Source organism: Pyrus communis, chromosome 14, assembly GCF_041283825.1.
Source record: "Pyrus communis isolate YQ-2024b chromosome 14, ASM4128382v1, whole genome shotgun sequence".
NCBI classification, from domain to species: domain Eukaryota; kingdom Viridiplantae; phylum Streptophyta; class Magnoliopsida; order Rosales; family Rosaceae; genus Pyrus; species Pyrus communis.
Window position 1 is genome coordinate 2,878,619 of NC_142578.1, and position 16,874 is coordinate 2,895,492.

General features: G+C 35.0%; 2 protein-coding genes across 8 annotated transcripts; one reads left to right on the top strand and one right to left on the bottom strand.

The window, feature by feature from the left end:
• Positions 1-3,076: 3,076 nt before the first annotated feature.
• LOC137711906 (uncharacterized) lies at positions 3,077-9,078 on the bottom strand. 7 transcript variants are annotated; one of them, XR_015955535.1, is made up of 10 exons: positions 8,802-9,078; positions 8,377-8,453; positions 7,892-7,945; positions 7,499-7,560; positions 7,164-7,216; positions 6,693-6,746; positions 6,156-6,298; positions 5,799-5,884; positions 4,844-4,901; positions 3,077-4,282 (listed from the first exon to the last, which is right to left on the bottom strand). XR_015955535.1 is itself a non-coding variant. In XM_088683801.1 (10 exons), exons 1-3 carry the CDS (start codon positions 9,067-9,069, stop codon positions 7,930-7,932), a joined length of 345 nt encoding a protein of 114 aa, XP_088539927.1. In that variant the 5' UTR covers positions 9,070-9,078; the 3' UTR covers positions 3,077-4,285; positions 4,844-4,901; positions 5,799-5,884; positions 6,156-6,298; positions 6,693-6,746; positions 7,164-7,216; positions 7,499-7,560; positions 7,892-7,929. The 7 variants fall into 7 exon arrangements, 1 of the variants encoding a protein (XP_088539927.1); XR_015955530.1 differs by having other exon boundaries at positions 3,077-4,285; XR_015955531.1 differs by having other exon boundaries at positions 3,077-4,285; positions 6,093-6,298.
• A 177-nt stretch (positions 9,079-9,255) lies between these two features.
• Positions 9,256-11,965, top strand: LOC137713880 (uncharacterized). The gene is made up of 4 exons (XM_068453230.2): positions 9,256-9,722; positions 10,888-10,926; positions 11,521-11,605; positions 11,703-11,965. The coding sequence occupies exons 1-4, from the start codon at positions 9,330-9,332 to the stop codon at positions 11,783-11,785; spliced, it is 600 nt and encodes a 199-aa protein (XP_068309331.1). The 5' UTR covers positions 9,256-9,329; the 3' UTR covers positions 11,786-11,965.
• The last annotated feature ends 4,909 nt before the right edge of the window (positions 11,966-16,874 follow it).

A 16,874-nucleotide genomic window follows, 5' to 3' on the forward strand; every position in this document is an offset into this window, starting at 1 on the left:
TGTCAATATAAAAAATATATTTGTTCAATTAATGTCACATCCCCGCCCGAGGTCCACCACATCCCGAGCCCGCTCCATCATCGTAGCACAAAATTGTCCGCTTTGAGCCCCAATCACGCCCTCACGGTTTTGTTTCTGGGAACTCACACGAAAACTTCCCAGTGGGTCACCCATCATGGGATTGCTCTCGCGCGCTACTCGCTTAACTCCGGAGTTCCGATGGAACCCGAAACTAGTGGCCTCCCAAAAGGCCTCGTGTTAGGTAGAGATGAAAATATACATATAAATATCACTCTCATGGGCGATGTGGGATCTTACAATTAACGCATGATAATTTAGTAAATATTAATTTCGTCATTAAATATTTGATATATAAAATGATTTAATGAATGGATCTAACATTGATAATGTTGCCTAATCTTTAATATCTCTCATAAGTAGCATTGAATTTTCATATATTTTGATTCATATAAAACTTATGAACTTTCCCACAAAATGCAACTCACATAATGCAATTTTTATATTTACACTCAAAGTAAGGGATTTGACAAATAGTGAATATACATGTGTGTGTGTGTGTGTGTGTGTATTAATACTTTAATATTATGAATAATTATATTATATATTATTCAGTTCGGATTCGGGGACGAATACGGATTTGGGACCCCTATAACCATAACCGAATAATATTCACGGTTTTTCCCCATAACCAAAATATACCTCAATTGTAACATCCCACATCGTCCAGGGGAGTGATCCTTGTATGTATATTCTCATTCCTACCTTGGACGAGGCCTTTTGGGAGCTCACTGGATTCGGGTTTCGTAGGAACTCCGAAGTTAAGCGAGAAGGGGGCTTGAGCAATCTCATGATGGGTGACCCACTGAGAAGTTGCTCGTGAGTTCCCAAAAACAAAACCGTGAGGGAATGGTAAGCCCAAAACGGACAATATCTTGCTACGGTGGTGGAGCGGGCCCGGGAAGTAATTCGTCCCCGGGCCGGGATGTGATAATTTGGTATCAGAGCCTAACCTTGGTCGTGGTGTGCCGACGAGGACATCGGGCCCCTAAGGGGGGTAGATTGTGACATCCCACATCGCCTAGAGGAGTGATCCTTGTATTTATATTCCCATCCCTACCTTGGACGAGGCATTTTAGGAACTCACTGGCTTCGGGTTCCGTAGGAACTTCGAAGTTAAGCGAGAAGAGGGTTAGAGCAATCCCATAATGGATGACCCATTGAGAAGTTGCTCGTGAGTTCCCAAAAACAAAACCGTGAGGGAATGGTAAGCCTAAAGCGGATAATATCGTGCTACGGTGGTGGAACGGGCTCGGGAAGTGATCCGCCCCGGGCCGGGATGTGACACCAATTTTTATATTTAAATCCAATCCATTCGGACGGTTATCCACGGTTATCAAGTTTAATGGTTAAAATTGTCATCTCCATTGGGTGGTGATCAAAATTTTAAGATATTTTATGTTGAAAATTTAGATCTCTTTTGCAAATGATCAATATTTTTGTAGGGAAAGAGGAAAAGGAAGAGAAAAATACTTGACAAATAATGAATTTCATTTAAAAAAGGGTTTTATCATAATAGTCCCTCAAAATTGACTTAACATTTGATTTTCAACCTTAAATTTGAAAATTGATCAATGGCGTCTCTAAAATTTGATGTCATAAATTAATTTGGTTCTTCTATTAGAATTTCGTCAAAAATTGTGTTAGGACACTAATGAGACCCACAAATCCGATACTAGCAATAGACACATGTACAATCAAGATGATACGACTTGGCATCACATCATAATCTTGTGACAGAAAAGTCACAAGGCTAACCTAGTAACGAGGGTGCACTAAGTCTGCATGTCACTGCATTGTGTGAGTTGAGACTTGGGAGGTAAGAAAATGAAAAAAACATGAAATGTGGCCGATTTGCAGGGCCAAGCCTGGCCCAATGTGTGCAGGGCGATTGTCCAGGGTCTAAAAAAATTGGAGGCATAAAAAATATTAGGATATATATGTTTTCAGAAGAGTACAAATTTGTAAAATTTGGCTTAACGACCAAGAAGTTTGACAAAGCAATGGTTTTTGCTCCTTGAAATTAAGGAGGTTGTCGTAGGTTTGAAACCTAATATATGTTTTTTTTTTTTCCCAATTTTATGAATTCCTTTCCATAAGAGTATAAATTTATAAAATTTGGTCATATGATCAAGAAGTTTAATCATAATTGGTGGTTTCCACTATTTAAAATTAAGGGGGAGGTTTGGGTTCGAAATGATATGAGTGTTTTTTTTTTTTTTCATTTCAGTTTTGTTGTTAATTTTTTTTACATCCTGTTCGATTTATAATTATTAGTTAGTAGCTATGTGAGGTGCAATTTTTAGATGTTCATTCCAATTCAAGTCTAACCATTAAGAAAAAGTAATGCAATGTAGACCAAATTGTTAGACTAAATTTGCAAACCATATGATGTGTTGCTAATAGAAAATAAACACATTAATCAATATTTAAGTAATAATCTAATCACCAACAAACACATCATATGGTTTATAAAATTTGATTTAAAATTTTGGACTTTCTAGCGTTAGCTTTATGCATGTCTTTACCAATACTAGCATAGTAAGTTTAAATTGGTACTATTCATTGCTTTTATATATATATATATATATATATATATATATATATCAATTAAAGACTCGAAAATATAATTAATTTTTTTAGTCTCATGTTTACAAAGTTAGTATATAAGATAAAATACCTTGCGATTTAGATAAGGGGGAAATTAAACCCATCATCTATCTACTTGTACGGTGAGGATTGTTTTGTTTTTTTCTCTCAATACAAAATAAATTGGTGTTTCTGTGTTTTTAAATTATTGAGCTTAAAATGCTGTTCTAAGTATAATTTTATAATTTGCTCAAAAAAATATATAATTTTATCAAAATCTTGTGTGCGAAAACAACTTTTCTTAGATGAAACGAGAAAATATGCCCGCGCGTTGCCGCGGGACTTGAATGTATTAGGCGCAATAGGCATGAATAGTTTCTACAAAAAGCAACTAAAAAGACATAGCACCTAAGAATCAATGAACAATTGGGACATCTTACTCATATGTGAGTCTCAATCCCTAGTGAACAAAAGTACTATTTCTTCTTCAAATTGAATCAAAATCATTGATCAAGCAATTAAACATTCCTACTGGCAAATAATTGACCCCCAAGAGTTGAGCAGATATATAGTGACTGGAAAAATACAAAGTGAGCACCAATGATACTGCACCAGTACAAAGAGCATCACTCATCAGCTAATCTAGCTTGAAATGATGGGGAAAGAACCTTGACTAAGATGTTCAATCACTGAGACAGCCCAAATGAATAGAGAAAAACACAAATAATAAACACGGGGACAAAGAACCTGAGAAGCAGAAACAAACTTCTATGCACAAAAAATTTGTGCAAGTAAACAAACATCCAGTTGTACTGAGACTTTAATGATCCATGTTTAATAATATAACTTAAACCCAACCATGAATTTACAAAAAATTTAGGTAGAATTATTAACATAACTCAGAAAAAAAAAGACTCAACTTTGCAATTAAATTTCTTACATAACTTAAACCCGACAAATTTAACTAATTAGATTCATCCACAAAATAGATTTTAACATAACCTCAAAGAGTTTCTTCTAACCAAGTAAACCATTACTCAACAAAAAACATGTAGACAAAGCTCTTATCAAAATCATAATATTGTAATGAACAGGAACTTCGCTACACACTTTTCCAAAACGAAGGAAAAATCTACTTTGTAACTTAACTTAATATACGAAACCACCAATTTAGTCACCTAAAATTCATAACCAACAAAGAAAACAACTCCAAATCCTCAGGTTTACACATGTATGAGCCAAAGGTCAAGTTTTTACAAAATAATCATCCCACAATATGAAAAAGCAGATCGAAAAATTTAATTTTTGAACAGAAATAAGCCAAAGGTTCAATTTTTACAGACACGGATCATTTTATACACAATAAGCATACATAAAAACATAAAACTTGACAAATTTTCATTAACTTATCAACCAATACAAAGAACTTAGTGGGTCCTGATGAATGAAAAATAATTCAGAATTGTTTTTACATTTTTATTATATTCTAAGTTTTTCACGGAGCCAAATTAAACCAACATGCTTAAAAGAAAAAATTGATACCAGTAAGGCTGGAGACTGCTTTCAAGGCCTTTTTATTTTCTCTGTCGTTATGTAAATCCAATTTCACTACCACCTTCTGCAGAAAGAAAACAATTTTCAATTAACAAATTGTTTTGGGAGAGAAATGGAAATTCATTAATACAAATACCAATACCAATTTCTGGGATTTTAGGGTTCTGTTACCCTTGCAACTGAAAGCCTAAAAATCCCAGAAAAATGCCAAGAAGCTTAAGCAGAAAAAATCATATTTTCAACAACCAAAACCCAACGTCGATTTAATCATAAACGAAAGAAGAAATTAAAATCTAAACAAAGTCACAAATTAACGAATTGAAAACCCACAAAAAAAAAAACATAAAATAAAAATAAGCAACTGACCTTAAAACAAAGAATAAATACACAGAACAGAGAAGAATACCCAAAATGAGAGAAAATGAAACAAATATATAGAGAGACAACCATCCCCAAAAACCTGACCTAACTGTACTAAGATATATGGCCAATTAATTGTTCAACCGGTAATGGATTGCTGGATATTCTTAGCTGCCCTTGTAGTTCTTGTTTGTCATATTCGAACACAACACAGGAAAAATAAATATAAACACAAAGAGGGAAGAAGATATAAGACAATTACCTATTTAGTGAGTTCTTGGACCTATTTAAAGAGTCACTGGAATGAAATGAAGCCAACTCTGCAACAGAGAAGCAAACTAAAAGTCAAAATCCAGAAATTCAAGTTTAACTCAAATCAAATATAATAACCAATTAAGTGAAACTTTGCTTGCTATATATGGATATGCATGCTATAAGAAACCATTCATTTGTAGATCATATAGCATCATCAGTATTATACTCATTGTTTCATGTAATCAGCCTACTACATGGGGAAAACACAGAAAAAGGAAAGTAGAAAAGTAGAAGACATAATACTTGAGTATTTAGCAGAAATAGTAAGCTTTTGAAAAAAATTGCTAAACCGTGTTACAAATTCAATCGTTAGAGTTGTTAAAATTCACTTTCATCTGTACAATTCAAACTTCCACACATGTATTCGTATAGTTTACCAATTGGCACACACTGCTAATTGCCAATATAGCAAGATAATGAATTCCGTTAACGAAAAAAAGGATATGCAACTTAACTTACCATGCCAAAGAAGCTCCATAATAGTTCAAAAATAATACTCACTTAAAACAATGAGTACATTCTAATCCAACAAATACTAAAACAGAATAGTGCCAGCATAACGACTTGGCACGTTAACCTTTAGGACATCTAAATTATCATATAATTTCCAATAGGTCACTATAGATTTTAGGGGCTCATAAACAATTAGCCTAATCTTTTTCTTTCATCTTGGCCTATAAATATTAAAATGCAACCAAATCTTCAACGTCAAAAATGAGAAGATGACTTTGACTTCTTTATAAGAAAAATCAATAACCTTCCAATTGGCCGATGCTTATCCAATAATCCAAATATATTTGTATTGAATTATGATATGACACCGTAAGTTTCAAGCATTTAAATTAAATTTGTAGTAAAAAGCGTAGGCAAATGAAGAATAATGTTCTCTTCCATATCTCAACCTTATGCTTGCAATGTATCCTTTGCTTCTTTTTTGTCTTCAGCATCTACGGTTCTTTAAGGCAGGTTTTGCAGCGTCTGCATTCACCTATATAGGGTTTAAAATTTTTTAGTCAGAGAGTAAGGAGAAACAAAATCAAATGCTCCAAGGGGTAAACCCCAGCAAGCAATAAGAGTATATTTTGAATGCAAAATGGCAATTAGGAGTCATAAGTACCTTAAAAAAATACTTCTAAAGCGCAAACAGTCCCATATAAGGGTAAGAAAATTAATAGAGCAGAGAACAAAGTACTCACTATAAAACATTTTAGTTCTTTAAGAAAAATAAAGCAGGGTTCAAAAAGGATAATGAAGCATACCAGTAGGTTCCCAATATCAGATAATGATTTCTTTCTTGGCCCAAGATTTTCATTTGATTCTGCTGGCTTCTGAACTAAAGCATTCTGAAGTAGCATTGCACCTTAGGAAGCCACTGAGCTATCCTTCTCCACTTCAGTTGTATCTAAGCAGTTCAAAATGCCATCAGCCGTCTCTGATTGTGACAACTCATTCAACTTAATTTGGTTATCATTTATAGCCTAAATCAAACTACAACTTTATCCCGTGAAATTAAGGAAAACTACCTGTGTCCAATTTCATGTCAATACCTCAATTTATATCGCATCCAATTAAACTACTACAACAACATACTGACAAAGTGAACATGGAAATTCATATACCATTTGACAATACCAAATCAAGCAATTTCTAAAGACCATAAATAGATCCTACAAAGCAGAAACCCTATCTCATATGCATTAAAGCGATTAATAAACTCTCGGTGAATCATCATAAAATTAACCCAATTTCTCAATTCCAAAAACAGGAAAGATTAAGAAAGGGTTCTGAGTTCTCACCATAACCAAAATAATCATATTGTTTCAGTTTGAACTCGGGTCAATTTCCGTCATCTGCATTAACAAAAACAATAACTTATGTCAGTGCATTCCACCATAAATCAATTCCTAAAATCAACTGCATATCACAAAGTTACCCAAAAGACACAAAATACCTGAAAATTACTATATTAGCACTCCCTCCCCCCCAAAATCAGAAATCTAGAAAATATAACTTGATAACATTGTACGTAGAAAGCAAGGTATCAATAATTTAGGTGGTTTCCCAGGACAATAATGAGCTTGCAGAGATCATATTCATACATGGATGCACAAACACACAGAGACACTACAGAGACCATTTGATGAAAAAAAAAAAAAAATAGAGATGCTCAGAGACTCAACACACACTATTCATAGATCCATGACTTAGAAATTCTCAGATCTGGTTAAAATTAATAAAATAAAAAAAAATTAAGGGATGTGAAATACCTCTTATAGTCTGGGCTCTGTTACCCTGATTCCTTCACCGGCTTGAGGCAAACCTGAGGAGATCGGCGATTAAAGGATAAGAAAACTGGCGGCCATGTTTTAGTTTTGTGATAGAGAGAGTTCAAGAGAAAAAAGAAGAAGGGGATACCCCTTCCCTTCTGAGATCATCTATAACATCTGAATTACTTAACACCCATACACTATATTTACACAACTACACTAATCAATACTCATAACACATCAATGGTCCAACAATTATGGAGCTCGAAATTTCTATGAGGGCCAATCAAATCATAAATTAAAATGAAAACATGTAAGTAATTAAGAATTATTACTTGCTCAGTCAGCTCATTCTTGTCACTTCAAGGATTATTCAATTCAACCTGATTCGATCAAACTGCATCACTCAACAAAACAAACAAAAAATAAATTAAAAAAGAAAATCAGGGGAGCTAAATAAATATACACTGACCTACTTTTTGGCTAGAAAACCCAAAAAGAGCAATTAAACAGCAGTGCATAATGACGGAATTTCTATGAAAAAATATGAATGAGTTTTCAATTAATAATTGAGCCCGAAATAAAGAAGGCCTTTCTCATCTTGATGCAGAGCAGATAACAAAGACATTATGTATGGATTAATGTATAATATTTGAGATCCTATCTGTTTTTTATTGACTGATGTTTCAACACCAATCAGCTAATTCATATCACACATCCATACATACCTGAGAACGCTTATTCCCACCACCATAATGTTGTTGCTTTAGTATGTTTTTTCACTGAGAAGAAAAGGAAAGAGCATCATGAAAAATTTAGTTCCAATATACTTGAGAACAATTCACATGTTATTACCTTAAACAGGAGTTAAAATTACTCACCCTTTTTCTTTTTCATCACACCAAGACAAAACTAAAGGAAGACTTCTAATCCTATAAATTAGCAAATACTCTACTATCCTAAATTCCTAATCCCACGTGACTTCGCTGCCCCACGCCTTTGTCCCCTGTCTCCCATTAACTAAAAACACTCCCAAATCACATCAGCCAGCCATACAACAAAGCCACTGGCCACATCAAATATTAGGCACGATTTAGGTAACCAAATTCAACGAATAGAGTTCGGATAACGAAATGCAAAGAACACGATACATAATTGTAAAATTCAAGAACATGATTCAGAGGATTTGAACTATATTGTGTTGAAAACTTACTGAAGAGCGACGATTCCAGGTCGGTAGCGGTCAGGCTTCTTGACTCCTCCAGTTGTGGGTGCTGATTTTATTGAAGCCTCAAAATTAAAACAATTAGCAACTTAGATCCAATAATCTGATTGTTTCTCGGAAAAAATAGCTTGCAATTATTGACCCAACACAGATTTTGCAGCATTAATTAAGAGAGAATTATAGTTTTATTTACTTGTGACTAAATCTTTCTTGTTTTGTGGTAATTTTTGTAGCAATATATATAATTATTCAAACAGATTAAGACTCGTAATCAAATCAAATCGTTTCAGGTGCAGCTGCTGAACAATGAAGAGCCGAAGCGACTCCTGCTTTTGAGTGACAGAAAACTCTGCAGTGACTCGAATAGAGAAATTGAACTAATAATAACAAAGAGTTGGGATCACGATACTCACCAAGACCAGATCGAAACGAAGCACAGCCTCTCTCCCCCTTGAAATCTGAAATCCCCACCCAAAAAACCACGCATGGGCCTCCATGACGCAAACGATGGAGTAAGACGACATAGGCGAGGGAAGGCAGACGGCGGTGAGAGGAGGATAGGATGGACGCGAGACCATCTGTGTCGTTCTCGTCGGGTCTGTGAGACGGAAGAGGCAAGGAGGGTTTGAGAAGGAAACGAAAAAGACCGCCTTTACCATCGTTCTTCCTTCCCACGATCATCAACACGTATGCATCAAGACTAACGGCAGAGAGCCCAGTGGTAGTCTTGTAAATAAACTGAAATGTCTTACAAAACACTGTTCATTTCTACAGTGCAATTTTGCCAGCTTCTTTAGACTAAAGTAATTAGTGCATATTTTTTGGCATTGCATTCGACAACGGTGTCAATTTGCAAATACGAATAATAATAGATAACCTAGTTTCAATCTTGCTATTTTAAAATACCAAGGGGTAGTATCGTCTTTTCATGTTGAGAAAAGATGAAGCCCAGCAAGGAGCCAAAGGGGCGGAGCCGCCCTTCTTCTCCGCTCAGGGACCGAACCACCGCTCCCTCCCCCCGTTTCGAACGACGGAGTAGCTCACCGCCCAAGCCTCGTGCCTCTGTGCTTCTCAAGCGGGACCTCGTCATCACCGACGTCACTGCCACTACTCGCTTCGAAGAAGAGCTCGCGACTTCTTCGTCTTTTAATAACAACCCGCGAAGCTTTCCGTACACCGTGAAGCAGCAGTGCTGGGACAAGGCGGAGAAGATCAAAGGTCGGGACCCGGACCGGTGGCGCCGTGACCCTCTCGGAAACACCATTTTCCGGAAGCTTGTGGGTTGCCCCGGTTGCATCTGTCACGATTACGACCACATTGTGCCATACTCTAAGGTCAGATTCCTCTCTCTCCCTCTCTCTAGATTTCACGTTTTTATGGATTTTTGAGTGTTTCTGTTTCTGGGCGTTGCTTTTTTAGTTTCTGATTGGATTTTTGTGTGGTGGGTTCCTTTTGAATTTGGCAATTGATGTTCTGTTTTGGGGATGCATTTGATTCTACAAATTCAAAGTTCTTTGCTTTTTTTTTGGTTTGGTGGCTCTTTCCCATGGAACATTATTATTTATTTGGGTGCAATTTTGAGCATTTTGTGTGAAGGAAGATGCAATTTGGAAATGCTTGTGTTACTGAATTTCATACATTTAGTAATGCTGTAAAAGTTGAGCTCTTTTTTAGCTATGTAGTATGCCCTTGCTTATTATACACGCGATTCGTGAACATGGTTGTATGAAAACGATAGTTGTTTTGGGAACATGGTTATATACGCGAACAAGTAATTGTCTTATTGTAATTATACATGCGCAAATAAGGTAATCTGGAGTTTTGTTATGGCGGTTGATTGAGCAGAATGACTACGAGGTCGCAATTCCAATATTCCATATTAGATTGCAACCGTAGACATAGAGAGTGGCAGCTTGGCATGACTGGTGTTGTGGGTTTATGTGAATTTGAAGTAGACTGTGACTGAGAGATTGTGATAGAATATGGCCAATCATGGTGAGACGTATTTAGTTGAAGGTGTAATACAGGCTTGATTCACTGGTGAATTTTTTTACCAACTTGGCTCCAAATGATTAGGATTTAGTTGATTGACAGTGCACGAGAAGATAATTCAGTAATGAATATACACTGGCTGAGGCATTTGTTTTGACAGAGAAGCGGCTTAGCAAGTTTCAAGAAGAAGCTCGTTCTGCAATCTGTTTCTTGCAGATTGAAAAGTTATGGCAAACTCATAATTCTACTGGTCTTGGCGTGGCAAATTTGAAACAAAGTCTGGAAACCAACATTGAAGATGTTTCGTTGTGTGTCCGTTTATGCTGATTTTGGTTGGAAAGGCATATTAGAGGAAACAAGGAGTTCAGGAAATGGGTTGCTTTGTCATCCCAACTTAATATGATAATCTTGATAGCTGAACAAATGTTTCTTTATTTTGTTTCCCCCAGCCCTCTGATCCCTGAGACTAATTTTGGAGGATTAATTTTTTTTATTTTCACATTTCAGGGAGGACAAAGTACGCTCGAAAATTGTCAGATCTTACAGGTATGGACTTCATTCCCCTTTGGAACCTTGAACTTTTACATGATTTTTGTATCTTTATTTTGGGTGGTATGTCCATTCCATAGAAACCCTTCACCAGTAGATGTTAGCACACCGTAGTTTCCTACTATATATTGCTGACCTTCAAAGGGATGCCAAAATACCTACACTACTTGAGCTATCTTAGGATTCTTAACAATCAGCAAACCGTACAGTTGCGGTATGATAATGGAAGAGATTCTACTGTAGGATGATAATGCGAGGGCAGAGTCCAATATGTTTTGTGGAATCCTAGTTCAAAGTGGATAGTTGATCCAGAGATTCTAAAGGCGATGGCTACCCTTTGCTGTGGCTTAAACCATTCAAGAAATCAGAATCATGTGTCTCTTCTCTCTTTCCCTACTGTTAAACCATCTTCTAAAACTTTAGAATCAATTTTAAGATCTCCACAAAGTCTCGGCACAGGTTGCACATTTTCATTTCATTTCTTACCGCTCTGCACTCATATTCAAATGATTATTGAAACTGATGTTTGCCTTGAATTTAATAACTTACACCTTACGCTTTAGTAAAATCATTTTCTCTTGCATATTGTAGGCAACAGTCAATCGATCAAAAGGAAATCGAACTGAGTTTTCTAGAGCCGAGCTCATCCAGAAGAGTTCTTACTGTCAGGTTTCAGGTAATCTCAAGAAACCCGAAATTCTTGTGGAAGTTTTCCAGGGATGAATTCAACTAGTTTAGGAGAGCAAGTGACAGCGTATTGCTTTGAAATGCAGGTAGTGACATGGATCTTCTCGAACTGTCAGCCTATGGCAATGTCCGTCGGGGACAAGATTCAGGGGGATGTAGAATCCAATGACAATTTACGACGTTGTGTAACTTCTTGTAGAATTCATCCTAGCATTGAAGGGGAAACTGGAAACTAGTATTGCTACATGTTCTCCCAGTTGGACAGGAAATATTTGTATCAAGCTGCACTGCACAGAATGTCATCCCTTGCCTTTTAATATATGAGAAATTTGGCTCAGCATTTTCTTCATTCTTCTTCCCATTGATAAATATGGGTTGCATAAGACAAATGGACAGTCCGTATTTTGTTTAGCAAAGTCCATGCTCCTATGCTTTGGAATAATCTTTAATTGCAATTGATAATATCTCGATTCATAATGTGAGGAGAAATTTTTCTTTCATTCTGTCAAAGACAATAATTTTTCGATCTCTCTCATCATGCAACTTAAATTTTAGATTGAGTACATTTCTCTAACCAAGTGAAACATCACATCCGCACTTTCTTCTTTAGTGCTTGAAAAATGTTGACGAGACTTTTTTCAAAGTTAGACTTTTGATCAACTCTCTATCACTTTACAGTTAACGTTAATTTTCACGTCAATATTATAAAACGATGTGCAAAAAACTTGAAGTTGTAGAGAGTTATACTTTTGAAAGCATTTTCTTCTTTTTTGCACTAGGTCTTTTTGTTTTTACAAACGATGATGTGAATGAGTTAAATTATTGGTTGTTAAGTAAAAGAAAAATTAACGAAAATTGAATCCACATTTAAACGTATAAACATGAATGCATTTTCCTAATGCGGTAAAATGTCATATGCTTTCTGCACTAAGCATTTAAATTTAAAATGTCAGAATCAGTTGGGAGAAAGGGGAGGCACACGCTTTGATTTTTTTTTCTCTCTATTATTCTCATTTGGACCTTCACTTTAGTGCCCCTACACGTGTCCTAACTCCCAATTGATCTCATACAGTGTATTTGAAAAGGAAAATGTTATTGATACTTCAAAAATCTCATTTTACACTTCTCACAAGAGCATTTTTTTTCTTTTCTAATATAGATAGTTTAGAATGTAGAATGAAATTTTTGAAACGCTAATAACAATTCGTTTCGAAAATATAATAAATAAACAATGGTCGTGCGTTTCCTTTGGATGAAAGTAAAGGCACAGCGCACCATCATAAGCATACATTGTACACTGATGTTTTGCTTTTTGACTTCTTTCCAACTTTTTAGGCTTAAAAAGCTTCAACTCCAAGATTGAAGATTCAAACTCTTGTGGATAACGGATTTGGATTTTATCCGGATTTAAATTGTAGAGATTCTAGAAATCTTTATATTCTATTTGTTTATTATACATTGTGCAGTTATAACTTATTTTGAATTTTTTATTTAAAATTAAACACAAATAGTACCTGACAAAAACTGGCTGCACGAAATACAATGTACGGTTAGAATGTGAGGATCCTCACAAAGAGGATCCAGAGAGGATTCTCATCCGTGAATAACTAAGAGTAAAAGATATAATTACTATAAGTAAAGTTCGGCGCATAGTATACATTGGTTGAGAACGGGTCATTCACATTTCATTTGATGATCAAATATGAATTGAAAGTTAAGCAGTGGTATTCTAAGAATTCGAACAACATTTGCAAATAATATAATATTTCACTAATAGAAAAAGGTACATTAATCAACACTTGTGGATAACTCGAAAACTAATAGTTGTTTACACACACATAATGATTAATAGTAATTAGGCTTACATTGCTGAAACTTAGGCTTACATTGCTAAAACTTATCCTAAAAGTTTGGCTAGCTTGTATGTTAGAAGTGATTAATAAAGACAAAACCTCTATAGCAATCTTCTGCAATGAAGGATTGCCGAAACTTAGGCTTAGATTGCGGAAATTTATCTTATGAATAGTTAGTGTTTGTTGTTGCTGTTTTGGTGTAGCATTGTTGATAGTTATTTTCTGTTTTTTATTTATTTTAAATATATTTATTTACCAAAAAAATAGTAATTAATTTAAGTGAATTCAACATTTCTTTCAATAATAATAGTTCTCCGTCCCTAACACGTAGGTACATTTTCCCCCTCAATTTCTAAACGACTTGGATGACTTTGAATGATATTATAAAAGAGAACTAAAATAGAGGATAAGTGAGAGCGGGGGCTTTGACTATCACTCCCAACATGCCAAAACGTACTTTTCTAAGTCAATATCAGCTTTAGTTTTAGGGCTAAATACATTTCACACTTGTTATATTTTGAGTGGTTTTCAAAATAGGCTACGAGGTTTTAATTGAATGAGGATTTTTTTTGGATTTTTTTGTGAGGATTCTAAGAATCTTCATATCGTGTCATTTATCGTATATCATGATATCAAAAATTATTTTAAATATTTTTATTTAAAATTAAACACAAATAGTACCTGATGAAAACTGACCGCACGATATACGATGAATAGACACGATATGAGGATTCGGAGAGGATCCTCATTCATTTTAATTTTCTCACATTGCTGTTTTATTTTTCTCATATTGCTCTCTAACATTTTGAAATTGTATTAATTTATTCTTTTTGTCTCATAAATTGTTTGAATAATTCATTAAATTGATGACATGGGGAGGATAAAACCATAATTGCGAGACAAGTTGTAAACAACATTTGCACCACATTGAATAAAAAAAATCATCAATTAAACGAATATTTAGGTGTTCAAATATTTAAAAGTTGTTAACTTATACAATTTCAAAATCTTAGAAAGTAATGCGAGACAACTAATATCTCACAATACATTTTAAAAATCACCTCAATTCTTAAGTGTGTAAAGTGTTATTAGCATTTATTTTTATCATGGAAAAAGTGGAAATATAGAGGTTAAAATCCCTGACCAAACTCTTTTCTACTGCAAATTTTTAATCCATGTAAACTGAGCCAAATGGGAGATGGTAAAACCGCAGATAATTTGGTGCTGTAATAATTAAACATGCAGAAGATTGGGTTTGGTTTGTTAAGGATCCACCATGTTTAAAAAATAATGAACAAATAAAATAAGTGGTTCTCTACCTAGCCTCATATTATATTAAGAACAAAGCTTGACTGCTTAAAAAAAAAAAGCAAGAGCTCCTTCTCTCATCCAATAATAACTTAACAAGTATCTAAAAAATTGAAAAAAAATAAAACAAAACTTGAACTAATAACACACATTTGTCAAGTTGTTATTGAGTGAGAGTATGAGCTCCTATTTTTTTTCAAGTAGCCAAGCTTTGTTCTTATATTAATCAATTACTAAATGATAATTTGTTGCTTAATCTGCCCTGTTAAGTTGATTGAGTACTTAAATGAATTGCTTCGACGAGTGGCATGAGCATTCTAGGTGAGAGGATTAGTGATGGGATTAGACTAGATTTATTTGTTTTTGGTAACTAGGGGATTGATGTTTCTTTGTGTTTCTCTTCACAGGTTTAGTCTTCGTCTTCCACTTGTATTCTTTTATTTTTACTTTTCTTTATTTGATAAATCTTTGAGATAGGGAACGAGGGGGTTGTTCTATTAGGAAGTTAGCTCTTTCTAATCGCTTTAAAGTGAGAAGGAAGTAGCTTACTTGTAGTTGGTGGCTAATCCCACGGTCTTGTTCTTTCTATTGCCTTGTGTTGGTTTAGAGAGTAAGGCTTATACTATTGTAATCTGACAATCAGTCTTATATATAGTTCGACTCGCCTACCCATTATCATCATTTCATTCTTATTATCTTATAAGAACATTATAATACTCAAACTAGGAGAGATATTTTCGAATCTAGGTGGGTTGGAAGTTGTAGGACGCCCCAGCCAGGCATGCTTCCGTTCCTGCTCGGTGTGTTTAGGTTCGTTATGCCTTTTTGTTCTTTCCCTTGTAAAATGAAGGTTTTTGAGAAAAATGGGAGAGCTCCATGTTAGTCTGTTGGAGCAGTAAAATGACATGACATGACTTAAGCAAACCCTTTCTCCTCCTTTTTCATTTCTCTACAGAGAGACCTTTTAGGGTTGTTAGCTAGAAGGAAGGCTCAATTCTTCATATTTGGAAACACACCATTTAGCAACACCACCAAATTTGCCACTAGAATTTTGAGCACAATATGTCATTTTTATCTTCTTTGGTCTCCCACACAAAGCTTTAAAATTAGGTATGTGGATGAGAATAGAGGGGCAATTGCTTTCGTATAGGATGAAGGAAAAGAGCAAAAAAGGAAGAAACGAACAGAAAAAGGTGAAGGCGAGAGAGGATAAGAACTTATGTAGGACAAGTTCATTGTTGTTATAACATTTTGATTCAATAACACAAAGTTATATTTAAATTTTACTCTGCATACTATTAGATTATCGGATCAAGATGATGCATATCGGTGAATTTATTTTGTGTAAGTTGATTTTCAGATAAGAGAGAGAGATAGTGCCAAATGATTCATGGCATTATGTGTGGAATTAGGGTCCCATTTAACAACTCATCTTTACAGAAAATGTGGCCTGCATTTGCCTGTTGCAGCAAAATATCTGTGTTTTTAAATGGTGATTGATTTGAGACACACATACATCACTGATGTTGATGCGTCAAACCATATGCTTTGCAAAGAAAATTAGGTAAATATGTATTTCACCAAGTAATCCTAATACCCCTAGTTTCTTATCAAAGGAGAAGCAGTCCTACTTTCTGTCACGGGCTAGTTAGAGGGAGATGAGTTTGGATTTAATTCGTGCACTTTTGACGGCTCAAATTAATAGGTTATCTGTCTGAAATGACTCGTTTGAACGAGTAGTCGTTCATAGCTGAACGAAGGGTCGAATATAGGGGTATTAAGGTTACCAATGAGTCATGAATCGTAGCATCACAATCTCTCATGATGTGTTTATAAAATTCAGTTTCTTTAGCATCAATTTATATATGATTTTTGCTAGAAAAACCATGGATGCGTAATTGAGGACTGATGCTACGATCTAAGACTCTTTGATGGAATACCATACTGTACCGTAGTTTCAAAATTTTCTTCTCATGTAGGTTGGCAATTTATGGCTTCAACAATTGTGGGCTCGTTTTGAAGTATTTTTTCAAGATTCATTTACATTTATGTTAAAGATTGGTATCAAAAATATTTTTACTAAAAACATTTTTAGTC